General features: G+C 46.0%; 1 protein-coding gene and 1 pseudogene across 1 annotated transcript in view; both read left to right on the top strand.

Annotated features, from left to right (window-relative positions):
- Nucleotides 1-20,377, top strand: part of SNTA1 (syntrophin alpha 1) — a 79,883-nt gene that overhangs the window by 49,704 nt on the left and 9,802 nt on the right. Inside the window, exons 3-5 of the mRNA XM_066625083.1 lie at nucleotides 14,582-14,777; nucleotides 15,879-16,086; nucleotides 18,645-18,775. Coding sequence (XP_066481180.1) covers nucleotides 14,582-14,777; nucleotides 15,879-16,086; nucleotides 18,645-18,775 — 535 coding nt within the window. The remainder of the gene's footprint in view (nucleotides 1-14,581; nucleotides 14,778-15,878; nucleotides 16,087-18,644; nucleotides 18,776-20,377) is intronic.
- LOC136650116 (5S ribosomal RNA) lies at nucleotides 15,090-15,207 on the top strand (annotated as a pseudogene).

Here is a 20,377-nt window from a genome sequence, read left to right as displayed (position 1 = left end):
CACATTGGACTGCTGAAGATAAAGGAATATTTGTTCCCTTACCTTGGGGCTACATTGCGGCTGCACTAGCACTGTAAAGTAGGATAGGATTGGGCCCTTACTCCCCAAGGCAGAGTCCATCAGGATAAATGGGCAATGCTGCAGTTTGAGCGATTACCTAGTGCCACTGAAGGCACACTGGAAGTGGTGTAGCTTTAATTTATGCTAGAAGTCTGTCATTCTGTCAGAAACAGTTTTGTAACCCCTGGAGCTTCCTTATGGGCTTGACCAGCAATTAACTGGCTCAGGTCAGAGACTGATTGATGGCTGCTACTGCTGGGCCTTAGGTATGCTGCTTTTTGCAAATTGTTTTATTTAACCTATTTGTATCCTGCCCTTTAAGCTATTTCTTAAGGCAGCTATCAGCATTTCAAAACAGTGGTTTTTACTATTGTTTTCTTGCAATCATAAGAATCCTATTAAACGAAAAGGAGCATCACAACAAAACATCTGCAGCCAGTCAATTAAGGGTCCTCAGGAAAGGCTGTGCTAAAAACAACCTGCAATAAAATACCTACTCCCCCTAATTTTCAGACAGAGTGAAAACAGCAAATCATAAGTATATTTTTCAAAAGATTCCTTAAAAACCAAGGGAGTTAGAGTGGCACGGATTTACCAGGGAAAGGCATTCCAAGCTATGTCCTAGGTGCTTGTCAACTGAGCAGTGGCAGGCAGAGCAGAGCCTCTCTAAAGACTGGGATCAGCAGGTAGAATCAAGTGGGAACAGGTAGTCTTTAAGATACTAAAGGCCTGGAATCAATGAAGTCCTTAAAGGTAACAACCAGCACCTTACATCAATGGTTCTCACACATTTAGCACCAGGACCCACTTTTTAGAATGAGAATCTGTCAGGACCCACTGGAAGGGATGTCATGGCCGGAAGTGACATCATCAAGCAGGAACATTTTTAACAATCCTAGGCAGCAATCCTACCCACACTTACCCAGGAGTAAGACCCATTGAGTATCATTGTTAAAAGAATATATATAGCCGCTTGTTAAAAGTACAGGTCTGTAACATTTCCCCAAATGCTGTCATGTACCATGGTAGCATCAGGTCTAATATATTAAAAATAAAATAGTGAGATGAATGGGGACCCACCTGAAATTGGCTTGCGACCCACCTAGTGGGTCCCACAGTTTGAGTAACACTGCCTTACGTTATACCTGGAAATAGATGAATAGTTGACAGATCATGCCAAAAATAGTGCATAACTACTACATTCTGGTAGTGGCATTTTATGCTATTTGCAGTTTCCAAATACTTTTTAAGTTAGCTTAACAGAGAAAGCCAAACAGCCCTTTCACTGAAAAGTCGTATGTGTTTGTTCCCATAACCATTTGTAACAGTTGCATGAGAGCCCAACTCAAAAGTGGTTCATTAAGTTTGGCAGTGATGGATCTTGAGCGCCAGCCCCCAGGCCACTAACACCTGGAGTTTCAGACATACCTACAGCAAACAATCCAGTCGAGGAATGGAGCAGCTGGTGTTCAGTTCCAGTACCATTTGACCTGTTCTTGTGGAGCCCACTGGGTGCTTGCTTTCCAAATCTTCCCATTGCTACCAAAGAAGCAGAATGAACAAAGAAAACCCTAAAGAGCTTTGTACTTATCCTGAACCTCTCTGTATCACCTTGGTTTCCTATACAACTTTCCATTGTGCTGAGGTTGCTCAGTGAGGCAACAAATGTAGTTTTCAATCTTGTCTTTGCAATATGCTTTCGTATGAGTATTGGAAGAAAATGTGGTTAGCAGTGATGCTTCCCTTTGGGAACAGTTTGGTTATTTGTACAGAGCGCTGTGCTTTCTCCCCTTTTTAGCTTGCTTTAAAACACAGGCATTTTGTAATCAGGCCCCCTTATGTTTGATTTTCCTAAGATCAATGGATGCCAAATTCTGTGCTTGCAGCGGGGCTTGTTACAGACCATTTAGGGCAGGGGTGTCCAAACATTTTGGCAGGAGGGCCACATCATCTTTCTGACACTGTGTCGGGGGCCGGGGGAAAAAAAGAATTAATTTACAATTTAAAATTTGAATAAATTTACATAAATGAATATATTAGAGATGGAACTTGTGTGAATGAATGAAGGTCTTGCAGTAGCTCAAGGCCTATAAAAGGCCTTGCACAAAGCAAGGCCAGCCTTTCCTTTGCTGCCACTGCTGCATCACAGACGTGAAACAGCAAGTAGTGGAGGAAGCCCTTGTCCCACAGCTCAAGTGAGAGGTCGAACAGTCTTTCTCTTGCTGAGAGGCCAGCATGGGCTCCAGCAAGTCTTTGGAGGGCCAAAGGCTCATTGGAGACTGGGGGCTCCCTGAGGGCCTGATTGAAAGGCCCCAAGGGCCGCAAGTGGCCCCCGGGCCGGGGTTTGGGCACCCCTGATTTAGGGAATCGCTCATTCAAGCTCTGTCACTTGTGTGGTCTCCAACCTGCTTTGCAACATGCTGTTTATAATGCTAGGACCCTCCTGATCAAATGTTAATGCATATGGAGGTTGAAATTCTCGGTTTGGTGTAGTAGTAAACAATTAGGCAACAGTGCTGCTTTCAGTGGCCATTTTGTCTCGCAGCATCATTTCCAGATATTGAGTGCAGATAGTCATAGTCCTGGATGACAAATCCCTCTGCAAAAATCCAAGAACAGTCTTTGTTTCTACTTTCATGATACCCAATGGGGAGAGCGTGTCAGAGATGTTCAGCTCGATTAAAATTTGGATCCCACCATGAGTTTTGTTATGTAGATTGAGTGATCATTAGGGTTGTGGCCAAATTCCACGTCAATCAAAATTTGGGACTTATCTGGGCTTTGGGACAAATGTGGCTATTAACCTTAAAAATTAAAATCTCCATGCTTGGAGGTAGTGTGCCTGTGGAAGAACAACACTTTTATTCTTTACTGGTGAGCTTCCAGTAGCTTCTGGCTGGCTAGATGTCGAAAATACTGAGCTAGATGGACATTTGGACAGTCCTGCAAAAATGCAAACATCCTTATCCTAGATTCAGGAGACGTGCCCCACTGTGCCACCTGCCTCTTCTGCTTCTACCTGAATAAGACTGTGTCTGGAGAGAGCTGGGTCTTGTCCCTCTGCATGCCTGTTTTCTGCTGATATATTTCTCTTGGCCTCTGGATTTACATGGCAGAGAAGTAGAATAGAAACCTAGATCAGCCATTAAACTGTTCGTTGGAAAAGACTGAAAAAATTAGCATGCGCTTTTTACTCCTTTCTATACATAAAAAACAAGAAAGAAATCCAATTAGTTTCCACGTGCTGTAATCATCCCTGCCATGCACTATGTACCGGAATTAGTGACCTGGGAAGAAATCAGAGGAAAGATCAAATGTCTGAAAGAGTGAGGCTGCTATTTATAGTGAGAGGCACAGAACAGGAGGATTCTTCCTTGACTGACCATCCCCGCCCCATCTGCTCCAGCCCCAGTGAGGAGCTGCAGCTTGAAACTTCAGTTGTGAAACTCAATCCTGCAGCAGCTTTTTGAAGAGGGTGGTCCTATCTTTTTATAGAAGGTTCTGTTCTCTGGTTAAGTGTTGTGAGGTTAGCGCGTGCTTGTCATTCCCTAAGGTGGCATGCATGCTGGGGTCAAAAAGGACCTCTGGAGTTGCAGGCAGAAGTTGCAGGCAGAACAAGTGCCTGAAGGGAAAACATTTATAAAACCAATGCAAGTGGGTGGAATTCACTCTTCATAACCCAGTGGTGTTGCTGGGCGGTGCGAGCCACATTGGATGATGTGCACGGGGAGTATGTGTGTGTGCGTGTGACATCACTACTGGCCAAAATTTTTAAAATCTTGCTATTTTCGAATACCATCATATTATATATCATTTGATGCAGAATTTGATGCAGAATTCAATGAAAGAAAGCACGTTGAGAGATCTCCATTCTGTAAAAAGTTATAGCAAAAAAATCAGCAGCTGTAGGGCAATGGTGGATCACCACGCTCGCCACCCAGAGCATTGGCCCACCCACTACATGGGAGGAGGTCCATCATGGGGGTGACATGCAGGCCTCCAGCACTGGGAGACTCAAACCCTAATGACACCACTGTCATAACCCATATGAAGCTGCCTGACAGTCAGAACATCTAGCTCAGAATTGCCTGCACTGACTGTCAATGGCTCTTCCGGGATCTCAAATGGGTGTCTTTCCCAGCTACCTGTGAAGAAATACCTAAAGGTGATTTTATAGTTAACATTGCCAAGTGACCAGAAACACTCATCTGGCCTACTCCTGTGCCTTTAAGAGCAGCTTGATCTGCCAGATACAAAAAGCAAAGCCTTTAAGGTTATTGAGATCAGTATTGTGACCTTTGCATGACAGCAGAGGGGCCATGTAGGCTTGGTTGGGGTCCCGGCAATTTACATTACAGACAAGAAGGCTGTTCCCCTTCCCATAATCCCTTTCAGGCACTGTCCTTGGCCACGGCTTGGCAGTACTTTAACCAAACTGCCATAGCAGTCTATGCCAGGGGAAAAACCAAGAGGTTAAATGGGGCTGTCCCGCCACAAGTGGGTTGCATGTATTTGGGGGCTTCTTTCAAATTCCTTTTCTTTCCTCCAAGGGGTTTTTAAATGAGAGGGTGGTGGAGAAAAACCATTATATAAATGAACTGTCAGTGAGGCAGAGGTGAAGGTGAGCCAGCAGGGTCAACTCGGGATAAACGGCTTTTCATTAAGGTTTGCCTCTGGACTTAACCAGAAATTGGCTTTGATGGCTGAGACTTCAAATAGATAAAACACAGAGTGTGGCAGAGGAATGCAGAGGCTGCATTCAATAGAGTGGTACTGTTCTTTGTGCAGCACATGCCCCAGGGCATTCTCTGAGAGCACATTGATACACCTTGAGCATTGATACACCTTGAGCACATTGATACACCTTGAGTGATTCCGAGAGCCCAATCCTATGCATATCTGCTCAGAAGTAAGTCTCTGTTGTGTTCAATGGGACTTACTCCCAGGAAATTGTGTTTAGGGGGCCATGTGGATAACTGGTGGGTTATAATAATGATATTATTTACTCATCATGGGACCTGCTTGGCCTGTTTTGGAGTGTTGGGATCTGGGTACCTGAAAGACTGCATTCAGCGGCATACCATACAGCCTCCGCCCATAAAGCATCACCAGAGGCTCTGGATTGTTTCACACCTAATGAGGTGTAGCTGGAAGGGGTGAGGGACAGGGCCTCCTTGCTGGCTGCTCCCCAGCTGTGGAATTCCCTTGTTCTTTAGGTCTGGCTGGCACCTGTGTTGCCTGCTATTAAGGAGGCAATAAATAAATGTGTGTTTCATTTAGCTTTACCTTTGATTACTTTCCAGTGCTTTAATTCTGTCTTGTCTTGACTGCTGGTTTCTGTTTCTGTTACGTGTGGCTTGTTCTGTTTTGACGTTTTATTTGATTGTTAAATTGTGTTTATTGAAATTGCAAGTTGTCTTTAACTCCTTTATTGGAGTAGAAAGGCAACCTATAAATATTTTAAATAAATAGATATGGCAAAACTTCTGTTGAACATCATATTTTTGGAAGTATACCCCGTGTACTGTGGTGGTGAGTGTGCTCTGGGACGGGTGTCCATGAGCCCCATGTGTATGGAGCACACCTTTGCAAATTGTTTGGGTGCGCACACTAAGCAACATTGAGTTTGCTGCTAATTGATCACAACTTCTGCACAAAGTGTGATTTGGCCTTGAGATGGCATGGTTTAGCACCTCCCTTCTGTCTTTCTGCAGATACCTACTCAGGCCCAACCAAGCCTCCCCTGTCACCCCTCACTGTGGCTGACACAGCTTGAGAGAAAAAAACAACTCTTGGCTTTCGATCCTGTAAAATGAGAGCTACATAATGTAGCAAAGTGAGGGGTCAGCCAGGGACACAGGCCAGGCCTCTTTGTCTGAAAGGAGTTTGTACACCGGTAGGTAAAAGAGAATCAGCCTTGCACGTATAGAGAAGTTGGCAGAGGGGAACGGGCTTTCCACTGCTGCCTAAAGTGGAAACACTCTTTGGAGTGTTCCCTTAAGGAGATTTGAGGGTTAAGCTACTCCCTCCTGCCCCATGTGGAGCACAAATGCTCTCCGGTTAGAGAAGGCAGGTTTTGACCACAGTGTTGGTCAGTAGTGGGACTGAATGTATCCTCATTTATCTCTCCCCTGATCCGCACACCTTGACTATCATCAGGTTGATTTTTCTGAAGAAGAAAAATCAGTTACTAATGTCGTTACGGTTTTTGGAGGAGCTGCCTGTGGCTGTGTGGCCACGTGCATGCCACCGACGATGGCAAACCACATGAACTACTTCTGCAGAAGTGCATTGTTCATATACAAAGGATCACAAATGGCTCACTTGTGGCATTTGTGGCACTTCTTGAAGTGGCACTGCTGAAACAGAGACGCCTGCGTTGGCTCGGTCATGTCGTGAGAATGGATGATGGCCGGATCCCAAAGGATCTCCTCTATGGAGAACTCGTGCAAGGAAAGCGCCCTATAGGTAAACCATAGCTGCGATACAAGGACATCTGCAAGAGGGATCTGAAGGCCTTAGGAGTGGACCTCAACAAGTGGGAAACCGAGCGGCCCGCTTGGAGGCAGGCTGTGCAGCATGGCCTTTCCCAGTTTGAAGAGACACTTGGCCAGCAGACTGAGGCAGAGGCAAAGAAGGAAGGCCCACAGCCAGGGACACAGACCAGGGACAGACTGCACTTGCTCCGGGTGTGGAAGGGATTGTCACTCCCGAATTGGTCTTTTCAGCCACACTAGACGCTGTTCCAGAACCACCTTTCAGAGTGCGATACCATAGTCTTTTGAGACTGAAGGTTGCCAACAACAAGTGGCTCAAGAAGAGTTGGGCTCATATCTCCATATCTCCATCTGCTTTGCTTTTGCTTGAGGCTTAAATGGAAGGATAGGTCTTCAGGTTGCAAGGGCATTTGTTGGTGTGAACTGAAAGTGCACAGCTATCCACACACCAGTACAACCCTCAATGGAATGGACCTCCATTTAACAGCATACATGTCTGTGTTGATTTCAGGGTGTCAGGCTTTGTGTGGGAGCGGGGCGGTTGTCGTCAGTGGAGCTTGGTTCCCTGCCTCCCAGGCCTCCCCAGCAAGGGAGAGGAGGCTTAACGAAGGGTGGAGGGGAGTACCTCAGGAGCCTTAGCTGGGTGACCAGAGGGAGGGGGTTACAACACCCTTCTCCTCCTCTCTGTCTCTTGAGGGTGGAGCTTAGCAATGGCAGCAGGAACTGCTCCACACCTTGCCCTCTCCTCCCTCATCACAGGCATGAAGCCCTCTCTGCTCCACCGTTCCTCCCTCATCCTCCTCCCACTTCCTTTGTGAGAACCTTGAAGGGGCCTGGTGCTCTGGTCCCTGCCTCCCTTCTTTTCCTTGTGTTTGGTGGAAAAGGCAGCTGGGCAGGCATGCCCAGGGTCCTGGCAGCCTCTCCTCCTCCTCCTGAGACTTTTGCTGCCAGTCTGGGGACCCTCCCCCAGCCTCTCCAGGTAAGTTGGGGCAGGAGGGAAGCAGCTGACCCCGACACAGTGCATTTGGACTTGGTGACTTTCAGCATTAACAGACACTCCTTCCCCACTATTAGCCTGTTTAAGTTCGTGGTTCACTGTAATGAATGTATGCCCCAGATAGTATGGTTGCAGAATGCATTCTCTGTTTGGACATGCAGGAAGGGGGAAATGTCCAGCTTGTGAGCAAGTCCTCATAGTTGCTGTTCTACAGCCCGCAGCCTAAACTACAAGCACGTTGGAAGGGACTGGCATGCGCGCAAGAAGTTGCATAACTGGCACCAAAGGAAATGGCAACAGATGGAAACATTTGGGTTAATCTTGGGAAGGTTTGACTCATTGGTTGAATCCCCACCACTTCAAAAACTGCATTATGACTTGGTAAAAGGAGCCCAGATTCTCCATACTACAGAGAGATGCTCAAAAATTTGTTTGTTTGCCTAGTGTACAAAGTTCCAGGCTCCAGGCAGGCTGACTGTATATTTTTGTTGTTTTTTGTAAGAAGCCTACAATTGCTTCCACTCTCAAGCTTTGCACATTTGGGCATAGATCTAAGCATTTTACCCTTCACAGCTTGACTGTTATTTTAGATTATTTGAAAATAGACTCCACTAAGTTCAGAACACAGGCATATGGGTTGGGAAATGTAAATGCTGAAATGCAAGGGAACGGCTAATGCAGTGATTTTCAACCTTTTCCACCTCAGGGCACACTGAAAAGGCACTAAAATGGTCAAAGCAAACCATCAGGTTTTTGACAACTGACAAGGCACACCATGCTGCCAGTGGTGGTGGTGGGGGAATGCTCACATCTCCCATTGGCCCTACTAATAAATGACCTTCCCCCAAATATCTGTGGCACACCTGTGGACCACTTGCGGCACACCAGTGTGCCACGGCACAGTGGTTGAAAATGGCTGGGCTAACAGAACAAGTCCCAACTTCACTGGCTAGCTAGCTTAATAACCCTAACTTGTATCACAGCAGGAAGTAAGGAATGGAGATTTTCCCAACTGTTAAAAGAACTGGATGTCACCTTTTAAACTGCAAACATGGTTAACGCACAGTTAGAATACCTTATTTTTCACATTTCTATCTATGTTATAGAGCAGTGTTCTTCAGCTTTGGGGCTGGGATCCCAATGGAGTTGTGAAGTCTCAGTTGTGGAGTTGTTGCAGCTTGTGGGAATGAAAAAGGTTGAAGACCCATGGACTAGAGCACCACCAGTTACAGGGAGAGGCATTTGGTGTATCCCTTCAGGTACCAGGAGATTGTGTCCCAGTCCTGCTCAGGTTCTTAGAAATGGTGCTAATAGCTTTCATTATTAGTTTTCATGGTAACTTTTTCTGCTCCCTCTAATAATATTTGGTTACAATTAATAGTGCTGGGAGGGCGTTAAGGGGAAGGGGAGTGGATGGTGATAGGGGCAGGGGTGGACAGATAGGGTTCTGGGAGGGGGATGGGATCAGCAGTGGGTCCCCAGTCTCATTATTTATTTATTGGGATCATAGCACAAAAAAGATTGGACCACTGTTATAGAAGAAGCCTTAAATTTATAGGCTGCTGTGTTGGCTGTTAAGTGTCAGCTGTGGTGTTTTTTTGAATTGGGTGGAGTTTTCTTCTTGAATTGGGTCGGATTTTCTGAAGTCAATGGCTACGACTAGTTCTAGTGGGCAATTTTCATTCATCAACACTATTGATAATTAACCTATTGATTAACCTTATTGAAGGCTAATTTTATGGTTCTTGTCTATGTCTCTAAGCTGGACATACCTAGTTGGAATCTGAAAAAAGCTATGCTCCGTGGGGGGGGGGGGGAGAATTGCGTGTGTTGCCTCAGCTTTCTCTGACATTTATTTTTGCATAGCAACTCTGTTGCTGAAGAGGCAAGCCAAGGTTGAGTTTTAAATTTTTTCTGCCTCTTTAGTTTTTGAAGGAACCATTGAAAAAAATGTCTTAGGAGCCTAGCAGGGCAAGTAGGTGGGATATAAATGTTCCAATGAGTAAATGAATATCTGGGTTCTCGTAACACCCAAGTAGTGCCTGTAGCAGGCACCAAAATGTTTGTATTGCTTTCAGTATTTGCTGCGACATTCCTAACTGCTGTGGGTCTTATAGTAGGATTTTAACCATGCAGTCCCCACAGGAATCAAGAGGGTTTTGCAGTAGTACTATGCTGTAGTAGTACTACTATCACTATATACAGTACTACCGTAGTGCTGTAGTAGTACTGCCAAGTAGTAATAATGATAAATTAGAGCATTTTTATGGTGCTTGCTAAAAGCTCAAAGCGTTCCCACATACAATAACTTGTAATTCTTACAACAGCCCTGTAAGGTGGGTCAGTATCGTTGCCATGGGTCAGATGGAAGATTAAGGGCCCAGTCCTAACCAGCTTTCCATCATTGAGGTAAGGGCAGTGCAACTCCGAGGTAAGGGAACAAACTTTGCCTTACCTTGAGGAGGCCTTTGTGACTGCCCCCCAACTGCAGGGTGCAGCACATGCCCCACTGGCACAGCTATGCTAGTGCTGGAAAGTTGGTTAGGATTGCACCCTAAGGCTGCTTGTCTCAGGCTGACACATGAGTTCCAGACAGAGCTGGACTCGAACTAGGGACTTCTGGACTTGTGGCTTAGACCCTTTCCCGACAGATGGCAGGCATACAGTTTATCCAACTACTTGTCTTCCACCGTGCGATGTCCCCTTCCATTTAAAAAAAACAGAAGTGTGTTGCTTGGCATGCACAAGTGATTTTTCTCTCCACATATCAGCTGGTCCATTGCAGCGACAGAGGCTCCCACCAGACTGCACTTGGAGCGCTCTTGGCTGGCATCCCAGTCCCTTTGAACTGCCTCTTGGCTGGCGGTCAGAGAACAGCTTGCACAGACAGGAACATTTATCTGACTTATTGGGAGCAAGTGTAGAAAGTAATCTAGTTAGCACATTGTCCAATACCTGCCCAAGTACCCCAGTTTTATTTTCCCAACAGCCCTCCTCGTTGCTTAAATAATTGTTGGGAACCATGTCAGTCGTGGATTTGGCTATAAGGTCCAGAATTACAGACAGAAAGGAGCATTGATTCCATTGGAAATAGTTTCCACTGAACAGAATCACTTTTCCACGCCACCAGTGTCCTTCCTGCTTTAGAAACAGTACCTGAGAAACCTGCCACATACATATTGAGTGTCCAGGAGGCACAAATACTGCGCATTGTATTGCAGCCTGACTGACTAACTAAAACAGCAGTGTTTTTCAACCTTTTCTGCTCATAGCACACTGAGAAGGTCGTAAAACTGTCAAAGGTACACCAACAGTTTTTTTTACAATTGATAAGTCACACCACGCTGCTGGCTGGGGACTCACATCCCCCAGTGGCCCTATTAATATATGGCCCTCCTCCAAACTCCCATGACACAACTGCAGAGCATTCGTGGCACACCAGTGTGCTGGTGCACAGGGGTTGAAAATGGCTGGGCTCAGGTTGCAGGGGAATGTTCATGGAGCAGAGAGGTCGGTGGCAGAAGGTATAGCCAGGTCCGGGCTGAGATCATGTGAAATCCAGAGGTGGGGCAAGGCAGGGCAAAGTGAAGAAATGGTGTGAGTTTGATCAGGCAAAATTATGCATGGGAAGGATAAAGTGGATAGAGAGATGCTCTTTACACTCTCACATAACACCAGAACCAGGGGACATCCACTAAAATTGAGTGTTGGGAGAGTTAGGACAGACAAAAAGAAAATATTTCTTTACTCAGCGTGTGGTTGGTCTGTGGAACTCCTTGCCACAGGATGTGGTGATGGCATCTGGCCTAGATGCCTTTAAAAGGGGATTGGACAAGTTTCTGGAGGAAAAATCCATTATGGGTTACAAGCCATGATGCGTATGTGCAACCTCCTGATTTTCGAATGGGTTATGTCAGAATGCCAGATGCAAGGGAGGGCATCAGGATGAGGTCTCTAGTTATCTGGTGTGCTCCCTGGGGCATTTGGTGGGCCACTGTGAGATACAGGAAGCTGGACTAGATGGGCCTATGGCCTGATCCAGTGGGGCTGTTCTTATGTTCTTAAACTACAATTCCCAGGAGGCCTTGCAGGTCTCTTGTTATCTGGTGTGCTCCCTGGGGCATTTGGTGGGCCGCTGTGAGATACAGGAAGCTGGACTAGATGGGCCTATGGCCTGATCCAGTGGGGCTGTTCTTACGTTCAGACCCAGTGGTCAGTTGACACCAAGGGGGCAGCAGCTTTGTTCTAGGATACAGTACATGGTCTGGCTTGCTATGAAGGGGCAAGATGTGTGGGTAAGTGGAACCCATTTCAAGATCCACCCATTCCCATTTCCAGCTGAGATGGAATATAACATACATCTGGGATGTGGGTGTTCCTGGTGCACAGGCAAAACCTTTCGGAATGATTCAAAGGCATGCATTGGCAAGGCATCTGAAGCACGCCTAATAGGAAGATTGTGTATTATGGCCAGGGATGCCACCATAAAAAAGAAGAATTTGGATGGAACATTTTAATATTTCCAATAGATTTTAAGGCAACGACTTGGAATGGAAACACTTCTATAAATATTGATTTTGGCATCAAGGGTAAGGATGGGGTTAGGTGCCATCTGGCATATGTGTCTCCTATTTGTGTAATCATGTTGGCATTGGGTGAATGTGCATTCAGTGGATCTGTGCAGAGCTCTTGGCATGTGCTAAAGACTGATTCACCATGCCCGCTGCTAGAAATTCTATAATTACGATGCCACCATGGGAGCAACAGAAAACGTCTTTGGTAAATATAGATTAAGTTACAAGTGTTTGAGATGCACCTTGAAGCAGTGATGCAACTGCTTACCATGCATGCGCAAGGAACTGTCGCACATCCTCTCTTACTGCACTGCAACACATTTGATGCAGGGCTTGTTTTAGGAAGTTCAGAAACTTCAGCTAGTCCAGAATACATCTGCCTGGTTGATAACTGGGGTTTGCTTTGGGGAACATACTACCCTGCAAATTTAAATCTTCACTGGCTTCCAGTTTGTTCACAGGAATAAGTCAAAGTAGACTTTTCTGATCACCCTGTCTTAAAAAGGATTATCACAAAGGTGGAAAAGGTGTAGAAAAGAGTGATCAGGGGGCCACAGCACATTTCTATTGAAGAAATGCTAAAGTGAGCTGGCGGAGGAAGAGAAACAGACAACTCATTACTATAGACAGTTGCCCTAGAATCAGAGCCACATAACCTGGAAGAGTTTGGGCGCAATCCTAAACAACTTTCTAGCACTGGCATAGCTGTGCCAGTGGGGCATGTGCTGCATCCTGCAGTTGGGGGGGTAGTCACAGAGGCTTCCTCAAGGTAAGGCAGTGTTTGTTCTCTTACCTTGGAGTTGCATTCCCTAACCTCAGTGCTGAAAACTTGGTTAGGATTGCGCCCTTTGTCAGCTATACTCCTGCAGCACACCTGTAGACCATTCACAGCGCACCAGTGTGCCATGGCACACCCATTGAAAATCATCGCTCTGGTGGCTTTGTTCTTTCCTTTAGCCACCAGGCCAAGTCCATCCTGTTACCCAAGTCTTGAATAGTGATTAGGAATTAAGTAACAGACTGTTTTATGGTGGTTAACTTATTTTAGCTTGTTTTTATTTTTCATATTTGTCTGATGTTTTATTGCTCCATAAACCACTTGGAGAACTTCTATACTGGAAGCGTGGGGCAAGACGTTCGTTCCTTCAACAAACATATTCAAATGCCATTATTCTCAAGTCAGGTGGCTTGGCTAAGAGAATTGGCCTTGATCTCCCTTTCATATACCCAGTATTTAAAGAGAAGTTTCTACAGTCTTGGAAAGAGAAAACATTCCTTCATTTCTGACTCAGCCTATCTGCAGTTAACAGCTTTTTACTGTTAGGACTGTGTTTCATGTTGCTTCTTAAAAACACAGTAGCAGGCTCCAGTATTTGAAAACAAAGTGGAATAGATTATGAAAATATGCACACTTGCATTATGTTTTGAGATGGAGAACTGTTGTTCCAGATACACACCAGCATGTTTGAGGAGAAAGCAAATATTGGGCTGTATGTACCTAACACCTTTCTCAAGATTTCAGCTGGGTGAATAGGCCTTCTAGAGGCTGCCTTTTATGGACTTCTCCGGAGACTTGTTTTCCCTTATTGGCTCAGTGCAGGACCCAAACAATGTAGCAGTGCTTGCTAACCCCACCAAGAATTGCTAATCATCTGGTAAAGCTATGTGTCGTAACCCACAATTAAAATGCAGAATGCAAATTTCATGCAATACACCATAAGAGACGTTGAAGCTTTTTCACTATTTTGCCATGTGCAAATGATCTTAATGTAAAGAGACATTAAAAGGTCATCGTCACCAGTTCCAGAGAGGTTGCTGTGTTTTGTCTCTCAGGTGTCACAAGATTCTTGATAGTGTTTGCTGCAGTGGATTCATTTGCCGGATTCATTGTGGCTTCAGCTTGTACAGGCCAGAGCCCACTGCGCAAGGTGCACGAATAACGCTTCATGCATCTGTCGGAAATGGCCTCTAGCCCACAAAAGTTTCTGAAACATTGTTAGTCTTTCCATGTTTCAGGACTCTTGATTATTTTCGCGAATATAGGTTTTGCATTCATTTCTTAGCTAGGTTTAAGAAAATTCAAACATGCAACTCAGGAAAACACATACCCCTTTTCCACATCTCAAACGAAAAGTGTCAAAGAGTTTTCATGTGAACTTGAGAAGTCTTGTTTATGCTGATCCCACTGGGAGCTGAACATACTCATGTGTTTTCCTGATGTGGCAACAGCAGGGATTGAACCTGGCACTTTCTACGTGCAGAGCATGTACTCCACCACTGAGCTCTGGCCATTCTAAATTCTTATAAAGGGAGCAACAAAGTCTGCTCATGTTGGTGTATGACTGTCTTACAGGGCTCAGGCCGGGATGATGGCAGTGTTGAAAGCAACAGACAAAGGTAATTTCTTGAATTGCAACTGAATGTTCTTGTGTGCTCCTTTTCCTCTATTTCAGTCAAATACATGAAGGAGATCTCACCCTATTTTAAAAATTCGTCAACTGGTGCGACTGTAAGTTGGGACTCTTCACCAGCCTTTCAGAAGCAAGCTTCTCCTGCCCTCTCTCTACGAGACCTCAAGGACGGGAAGAATGTCCCCTTGAAAATGTGCTACATATCAAGGAAGTGTCTCCCCAATGATCCGGAAAACAGGTAATCTAGTTGCCCCACTAGGGTTCACACCTCTCCTGGCTTTGGACTGTAATGCTCTAATAAGCTTTCTGACCTAGGTGCTTGTGGATATGATGCTGTATTAGTGCAATTAGTAATACTGTATTAGTGCAAGTCAAAGAAGTGGATGTAAAATCATTACATTGTCACTGGAAGTCACTGACTGTTGATCGTGTTGCCAGTAATGGAATAAAACCTACTAATGGCCTTTCTGAACCCTTATATTGGAAACAGTGATGATGAGATAAAATTTGGAAGAGTAGGAGTTAGAAACACAAGCTCCCCAATTCATAAATCTATAAACTGTTACCCTGCATGTGCCTGATCTCGTCTGATCTTGGAAGCTAAGCAGGGTCAGGCCTGGTTAGTACTTGGATGGGAGACCACCTTGGAATACCGGGTGCTGTAGGCTTATACCATAGTCTTTTGAGACTGAAGGTTGCCAACCAACCAACCAACTTTGTTTCAAACTGGGCTGCAAGTACAGCAAGTCCTCATTTAAAGTTGTGGATAGATTCTTGGAAACTACAACTTTAAGACAAACGACATATAATGAAACCAATTTTACCATAATTGGGCTCAATAAAAACTCTTTCAAGTGGTGGGCTTGTTGAGCACTTTCCTATTATGTTGCAAACCATTGTCGCACCTCAGAATGCCTCATTCTGCCTCTGAGAATGCCTCAGAATGGAGGCATTCTGGGGCATGACAAAGCCAAAGGCTCAGTGCAACCTGGAAGTGGCTCCCAATAGCCATACAGTGAGCAGCTGCTAGGATAGAAGACTGAGAATTGCTGACCAACTTTAAAATGCAATACTGTTGAACGAAACAATTTTAAACAGAGGCTTGCCGTACCCAAATTAATTTGGATTAATTTGGAATGGGGCTCTCCTCTTTCCACCCCCCTCAGACTTATCCTTGCAAAGGGCTGGGCGAACCAGTGGTGGGGAAGGCTTACTTACACTGGAAGAGGCTCTGTGAACTTTCATAGCTTGAAATGTGGCAGTGTCAAGGGCCACTTGTTGTGACATTTTGTCCGCCAAAGGATTTGTTGTCTTATATTAAGAGGGCTTCTTTATACAGGTATCTCGAGGTATGCTCAGGAGATGGATGGACTACCTTGTTTCTTCGGGCAAAAGATGAAGTGTCTGCACAAGCGTGGTTCAATGCCATTCACAGTAACATCAGCACCCTGTTGCCAAGAGTCAAGGAGGAGCTGAGGACCTTGCAGGCTGGAACTGGTGTGGCAGGAAGTAGAGACGTCAAGCACCTCGGCTGGCTCACAGAGCAAGTAATGCCAGGCTGCCTAGTTTGCATGATGAGTATGGCCATAAATTACATGTTTTCTCATGAAAGAAAGGCATACACAAACATGTTGGGCAAGAAGGCAAAACCCAACCCCCTCATAGGTGTTTGCCAAAAATTTTATGCTCAAATTATGCTACAGTGTGTATTAATTATATTTGTGAAGTATTCTCAGAGCATGCAAAAATGGCCCATACACGTTGAGGTCGTCCTTATAACAGTCCTTTAAGGTAAGTATTATTATCTGCATATTGCAGATGGGAAACTGAGGCGGAGAGGGCAAGGTAAAGGCAAGATTCGGACCCAGAAGTTTTGATTGGCAGCCAAATCTCTTAGCCACTACAATACACTACACTCTGTTGTTTGTATAAAGATTTTCTTCTAACCTGGAATCCTAAACTTACAACACGTGTTTTACCTCTAAGCTTCTCTCTAAGGAGGCTGGAGTGCCTTCTCATATTTCATTTCCTGGTCTGCAACATCTCTTCCACTTTCTAGCTGCTAGAGGGCTTTTCACACCACAGCCATGCATAGAGTCAACACAGTGGCGTTCCTGGGGGTCCGCGCGCCCGGGGCAACCCCCAGAATTCTGCCCCCCCACCCCGCTTCACCCCCTTCTCTGCCGCCCCATGCACATGACCCGGAAGTAATTGCAGTGGCATTGTCGTCATCGCAATTACTTCCGCGCAGCTGCCTCCTCTGTTCCCACTTTGTAAACGAGGGGGAACGGAGGAGGCAGCCGAGGCCTCCACGGAGCCTTCTGCGCTGTAGGGGTCTCCAAGGCAGCAGTCTGGGGCTGCTCCCAGCGGCTTCAGACCGCTGCAGTGGAGACCTCCGCGCAGGTTGTAAGCTGCGTGGAAGGCTCCGTGGAGGCCGGGAAGCGGTGCACGTCCCCTCCGACGTCAGAGGGGGTGCGCGCCACTTCCGCTCCGCCCCTGAGGGACGCCCTCAGTGGCAGAGCAGGGCGACCTGGCCAGGAAGCGGCACACATTTCCTCCAAAGTTCCACCGCTTCCGCTGCGCCCCTGAGGGACGCCCTCAGGTAGTCATCAAATGCATTCTCTTCCCAGCCCCTGACACGATCAGAGCCACTTTGGGCCCACCCGCTCCAACTTTCTAGTACAGCCACAATAACTTCCTGAAGTAAGGGAACAAATGATCACTTACATTGTGAAGACCTCCATGACTGCCCCTTCCCCGCTGCAGGATGCAGCGCATGCCCCGTTGCCAGGGCTTCATCAGGCCTGGAAAGTTAGATAGCATTGGGCCCTTTGTTAGTTTGCAGGAGAGCAGGATTATTCTCAAGGCAGTCCTTTTTAGCTACTGCAATGTAATCTGATTTTTTAAAACCTGTGTTGATAAAGTTTTCTGCCCTTATTCAATGGTATTATGTTCTATATTGCACTGTGATTTTGGAATATTTTATGCCTGTTTATAGGAGATTCTTTTAGCTCCTTTTATGGGAGGTGAAAAAGTAGTTGATATATTTAGTATTCTGATGGCCCAATTCCATCTAAGCCTTGCACAGGCAGATGTGCCTTCCCGGTGACACAAGTGAATTGTCACCAGTGTACCCAACGAGGCTGCCAGCGTGGACTGATGGAGAAGGCTCCCACCCACAGTGCAAGATTGTGAAGATTGTGAAGGGGGCAGGTGGTGGGAGAAATGGGGCAGAGAGTGGCAGGTGGGAGAAGGAATGGAGGAGAGGGGGTGGATCCCAGCAGCACCAACTTGGAACAGGATCCTGTCCCTATTCCCTCTCCAGGTCCTTCTCCTTTACTCTCATTAATTCTGTGCAAAATAGCTGGTGCAGATCTTAGGAGATCCATTGGGCAGCAGAGGCTTGCCCCAGTATAAGGGAACAAATATTCCCTTACTACAAGGAAAACTCTGTAACTCCTTTCCCCTTGCAGTATGCAGCGCACACTAAGTAAAGAAAAACTAAAGGTTTTCTTTAGGATTGGGCTATAAGCATTCCCGCTTGGCAGAAAAAGCGGGATATACATACATACATATAGTTCTGTGGAACTCCTTGCCACAGGATGTGGTGATGGCGTCTAGCCTAGACGCCTTTAAAAGGGGATTGGACAAGTTTCTGGAGGAAAAATCCATTATGGGGTACAAGCCATGATGTGTATGCGCAACCTCCTGATTTTAGAAATGGGTTATGTCAGAATGCCAGATGCAAGGGAGGGCACCAGGATGAGGTCTCTTGTTATCTGGTGTGCGCCCTGGGGCATTTGGTGGGCCGCTGTGAGATACAGGAAGCTGGACTAGATGGGCCTATGGCCTGATCCAGTGGGGCTGTTCTTATGTTCTTATGTTCTTACATTTGTAAATAAATAAGACTGCTACTACTCATTCTAGCACAAATTTCTCCGAGTGAGCCAGTGTACCCAGCAACCCACCTGCTCAGGTGGGTTTCCTACAGGACGGCAGCCAAGCAGAACATCTTCCTTCCACTTGACTTTCCTGCCGGAGTGTTGCGCCTTGCAGGTCGCCCTCTGTTCTGTGCTTCTGTAACATCCCCCTTTCTCTTTTGCAGCTCCCTGGTGATGGGACGAAGAACATCCTTGCCCTACTCACAGAGAAGGAACTGCTCTTCTACAGCAGTCTCCCACAAAGCAGGGATGCCCTCAATAAACCAACACACAGCTTTCCTCTTATAGCCACCAGGTAATTTAAGCTACAGTTCAAAGCATGCCTGCTGCTGTTGTTTCATGCATTCATTTCTGTTGTCTGCTGTTTTCCAAGCTGTTTTCCAGACACTGATGTTGTAGCAAGTTCCTCTTGACTTGGCATCTTCTTTACCCCAGCATAGCCTGTTTTGCCTATGCTTATATTGTAAACCTTCCACGCATTCGAGTGAATATGGATACAGCCCGCCTGCTGGCTGCACTCCAAATGCATGTATGAGGCAAGTGACGGGACCATTGCTCTGTTCTAGCACAATCCTGCTCTCCCCAGTTGCACATTAGGCTGAACGTTTAAAAAGTGCCTGTGATGCTACTAGTGTCCTATGGTACTCCCCTTCTTCCAGTGCAGAGATTCAAGCAGATGCTGACCAAGGGGAAGACTTTTTCTGGGGATACACCCTAATTATGAAACTCCTTTCCAAGGTAACTTCTGATGTAAAGTGGCATATAAATGATTGAAAAAATACGGTAAGTCAGCAGTTCCCAATCTTTGTCATGTTGCCACCCACCTCTTCAAAGCGATGCTCCTGGTGGTGCTGGGGGAAACCTCAGAGGCTTCTTCTGGGTTGCGCTGGGCTGGCGACCCACTGTACAGGCCTCTACAGGTCTCAAAACGGCCTGCAGAAGCTTCTGAAAGCTTCTTCTAGTTTTCAGAGGCAAACTGGGAGTTGCCTTGCAAAAACGAGAAGTAGTTCAAAGCGATTTTCTGAGGTCCACAGAGACATGTTGAGTGGGTCGCCAGCACGATGCAACCTGGAAGAAGCATCTGGGGCCTCCCCATGCCCCTGGTATAGCTCCAGTTTGGAGCCAAATGGAGGCAAGAACCTGGGAAGGCCCAGGTAGTGACCCATAGGTCAAATAGGCATGGGTTCATAACCCACTGGTGAGTTGTGGCCCACACTTTGTGAAACCTTGTGCTAGGTTAATCTGCAGTAAAAGACATTGATTGATTAAGCCCAGACTTTGAGAATTACTTTGAAGGAACCCATTAAAACCCTGGAAATGGTGGCCGGGAGAATCCATCCATCTACTACGTTTTAGTTCATGTCACTGTGTGAATAAGAGAGCAATTGAGGTATTTCAAAAATAACCCTTTGCTGAGAGATGGTTTAAAATGTATCCATTGGCTTCTGTTATTGAAGAAGAAGAAGAGAATGGGTTTTGCTTCATGCTTGGGGGGGGGTGTTATCCCGGGCCCATTTAACTAGAGGCAAATCCCGTTTGTCACCAAGCATTACAACAGGACACTGAAGCTAGTCATGGCTGTCAGATAAATGTTCCTGTAGGATACACATGCTTGTTGCATTCGCATTTTAAAATATGTATGATGTGTGAAGTTGCCCAGGATTGGTGCTGAGGAAGGAATTTTCTCCCAGGTCTGGTTGGCTAGTGACCATTTGAGGGTTTTCCTCCCGCTATAATCTGTGGCTTGCCTCTCTTGTCTGAGTCTCCTGGAGTTCCTTTTTTTCCTAGGCAACTTTCTCACTTTTAAACACTGCACTCTTCATCTGCATATGTGTGTGTTAATCAGTAGCATGTTACCACTTCGCATGGCCCACCTATTCAAAGCATCATAAAGTAA

The sequence above is a fragment of the Tiliqua scincoides genome, chromosome 4, assembly GCF_035046505.1.
Source record: "Tiliqua scincoides isolate rTilSci1 chromosome 4, rTilSci1.hap2, whole genome shotgun sequence".
In the NCBI taxonomy this organism is placed as follows: Eukaryota; Metazoa; Chordata; class Lepidosauria; order Squamata; family Scincidae; genus Tiliqua; species Tiliqua scincoides.
This window is presented reverse-complemented; position numbering and strand designations above follow the sequence as displayed.